This window comes from Vigna angularis, chromosome 4 (assembly GCF_016808095.1).
Source record: "Vigna angularis cultivar LongXiaoDou No.4 chromosome 4, ASM1680809v1, whole genome shotgun sequence".
Taxonomy (NCBI): Eukaryota; Viridiplantae; Streptophyta; class Magnoliopsida; order Fabales; family Fabaceae; genus Vigna; species Vigna angularis.
This window is the reverse complement of record NC_068973.1, coordinates 26,414,556-26,417,807: the sequence shown is the minus strand read 5'-3', so window position 1 is coordinate 26,417,807 and position 3,252 is coordinate 26,414,556. Positions and strand designations below refer to the sequence as shown.

The window sequence follows — 3,252 nt, the reverse complement described above, 5'->3', positions numbered from 1 at the left end:
CTGTAATTCTGCTCCAATGATGAAATGAAATATATTTTTATGGTTTTTTTTTTCTTTTTATTTCAGTCTAAACAAAATTTCTAATTTAAACAAAATGATGGAAAACTGGGTTCAAAAGAAAATAAAATTATTTACAAAGAAAAAACGGAAAAAAGACTTCAAATGAAATGAACGCCATGAGCACAATTTTGAAATCATTATGCATATGAGACAAAGAAATGGGAGGAGAAGAACAAAGAACTCGTAAACAAATTTGCACAATTTGAAATTTAGACAAACCCCCTTTTTTTTTTATATATATATCATCATTTTTTTTTGTTTGGCGACACCCTATTAGGACATGATTTCCAGTAAACCTTGGAGATACCAAGTAATGAAATTTCACATTAAAATTCATGGATGAAAGCGTGATATCAATGAGCATAAACCTCATAGTGAGACAAATTAAAGCTTGAGCAAAACAACTTCAGTTCCAACTTTTACAATAACTTATGCTTTCCTAAATAATCCGAGAGTCCTCTTCACTCGTCCATGGCATTTGTAGAGGTGAACTCAAGTCTTGCCACAGTGCTGGATTGCATTTCTTCAAACTTTAAACATCCTGAATCGATCAAAGATTGCACTTTACGTTTCAGAGCCTTGCATGCCTCTATTGAATGTCCACACGCCCCTCCATGATAATCACATCTGGCATTTACGTCATAGCTCCTTGGATACGGAGGTCGTATAGGCCTGGTTGGACAAATCTTTATGAGGTTTCTGCGGAGAAGATCTGGTAGTAGCTCTGTATAGGTCATGGGGATAGGAGTGAAGTTGGCGACCCTCTTATCGCGATTGTAATTTCTTCGCTCAATGGCTCGACTGGACCCATAGGAATGTGACATTTGAGGATAGGCAGTAAAATGGGAATTAGCTCTTCGCTTCTTATCCTTCTCATGTCCAGGACCATAATCGTTTAAACTGGCTACTAGCTCTGGGCCTAGTGCAATTTTTCCACTTCTTTTGCCACTCTCAACCCTCTCTCCAATTATTACTATGTCAGTAAAACTTGAGGAAATTGAGATTTTTAACATGTGCTCATAAAATGGTGGTTGCAGAGTACTCAAAAACGTGGTAGTCATCTCCTTGTCGCTCAGACGCGGTTCTACTTGAGCAGCTATCTCTCTCCACCTTTGGGCATATTCTCTGAATGATTCAGATTCTTTCTTCACCATGTTCTGCAATTGTGCTCTGTCAGGTGTCAAATCTTTATCATATCCATACTGCCTTAGGAATGTCTCAACCAGATGCTTCCATGAGTAGATGTGAGTAGTATCTAAGTGCATGTACCAAGTTAGAGCCTCGTCAGTTAAACTTTCTTGGAAGAAATGAATCAAAAGTTTTTCATCGAGGGCATAAGCTGCCATTTTCCTGCAGTACATGCTTATATGGCCCCTCGGGCAAGTATTTCCCCGATATTTCTCGAACTCTGGCGGCCTGAACTTTGGAGGTATCACCACATCAGGAACTAAACATAGTTTTTTAGCATCTCCAAATTCAAAACTTCCTTCATCCTCTATGGCTCTCAACCTCTTTTCAAGGACTTCTAATATGCTCTTATCATCCTTAAAATCTGCTGGTGTAATGACAGAAGATGGAGACTTCGTCTCAAGTTGTTTTTTCATTATCGTGCTCTCAATACCTGGTTGGATCGTCTGCCCAGGAATTGTGAAAGTGGTTGCCCCAGGCTCGTGTTCTACTTCAACTGCATTACCTTCGGCCTTTTGAGTGTCAAGATGTCTCGAGTCCACTCCTGAGGGTGGAGGATAATTCGGGGGAAGACCATAGGAAGGGAAAGTTCGTGCTTCTGGAGCTCCTTGTTGTGATCGTTGCGTGCATAAACATCCAGGATCTTGTAAGGCATCCAGGGTCTTTAGGACTTGTCTCATTTGTTCCTTCAGCTGTTGGATATCGGCTTTCATTCCCTCTTGAACTTCTACTTGGTTCTCCATGATTTTGCCACTGGTTCGTGTCCTTTAGGGTGTCTTAGATGTTTAACTGTATTTTTTTTTTTTTGTGAAACAAATTAAGAAAAAAAAAAGAAAAATAAAAATAAAAAAGAAAAGAAAAGAAGAAAAAAAAAACAAAGTTCAAATTCTCTAGTCAGAAACTATAAAGCTGTGAAAATGTTTGCCCCAATATAATTTGGAAATTAACACGAAACAGAGTCAATAAGGTGGTTCATCATTCAGAAATCCCCAAAATGCGAGACATAGGAATTCTTGGTCAACCATCGCAGGCTTTAGTCATCACATTCTTCATTTGTCTGATCAGTTTCTCGCAGCAATCGAGGAATGTTTCAATCCCCTTAGGCGGGTTGATGATTGACATTAGCATCAACTAAGAACTTAAGGACGTTTTCAATGGCTCCATTGGCAAGGGAAGCTAGCTATGAGAGACTTCTCCTCCAATTCTTTTAACTTGTCCTTATTCAACGACATATTCCTTCATCCGACTCATCAATCTTTTATGTCCTCTTTTAGCTGAATGGCAACATTCCTTCTCTAGTTTTGTCATTGTTGTTTCTATCCACTGCTCATCATTTTGAAATTTCTTTTCACAAATTGGGTAGGGGAAATTAATGTGAATTACAACTTGATTGTCTTAACCCTTTTTGCGATCCATTGGCTAAGGGAAACTTCCACTAACAGTCCATGATCTTGGGCCTTTCTTTGAAGCGAACAACATTTCCCCGAATTGTCTTTAACTTGTTGGAACATTTCAGCGAAGATTCATTCCTCATATGATCCGCAATGTGGCGAGAGATGCAGGTGTTAGCGATCCTCTCAGGATACTCAAATTATTTTTTGCGCTAACATAGGATTGCAATTAATACAACACCTAATACCCATGATGGGTACATTAGGATACCTCCTGCAATGATATGTGATATGCGATCTATGCTGCCAAGGGACACACCATTTAACTTGTTCTTCATTTAAACTTGCACAAAGTTGCGCCCATTCATTTACTCTTTTCACATGTGGTTCACAAGGAACAGCCCAAGACAAGTGCAAAAGTGCCTAAAAGTCACTTCTTTTTCCAATGGTGACCCATGTTCACCTGACTGAGTACCTGTGATGAACTTTTTGTACAAAATCCAACTTTCTCTCGGGTAATCGTTTACAATGTCCTTGTAATCGATTATATACCACAATAATTCGTCCATGGGGTATAGGGAATTTTAGGCACGTCTCTAGTCTCACGGGAAAT

At 39.1% G+C, this 3,252-nt stretch overlaps 1 protein-coding gene across 1 annotated transcript; it reads right to left on the bottom strand.

Annotated features, from left to right (window-relative positions):
- Positions 1-521: 521 nt before the first annotated feature.
- On the bottom strand, positions 522-1,991 carry LOC108330329 (uncharacterized). The gene has a single exon (XM_017564818.2). The coding sequence runs from the start codon at positions 1,989-1,991 to the stop codon at positions 522-524; it is 1,470 nt and encodes a 489-aa protein (XP_017420307.2).
- Positions 1,992-3,252: the final 1,261 nt, after the last annotated feature.

Coding starts and splice junctions, on each gene's coding strand:
- LOC108330329 (XM_017564818.2), bottom strand. CDS start 1,991: ATGGAGAACCAAGTAGAAGTTCAAGAGGGAATGAAAGCCGATATCCAA.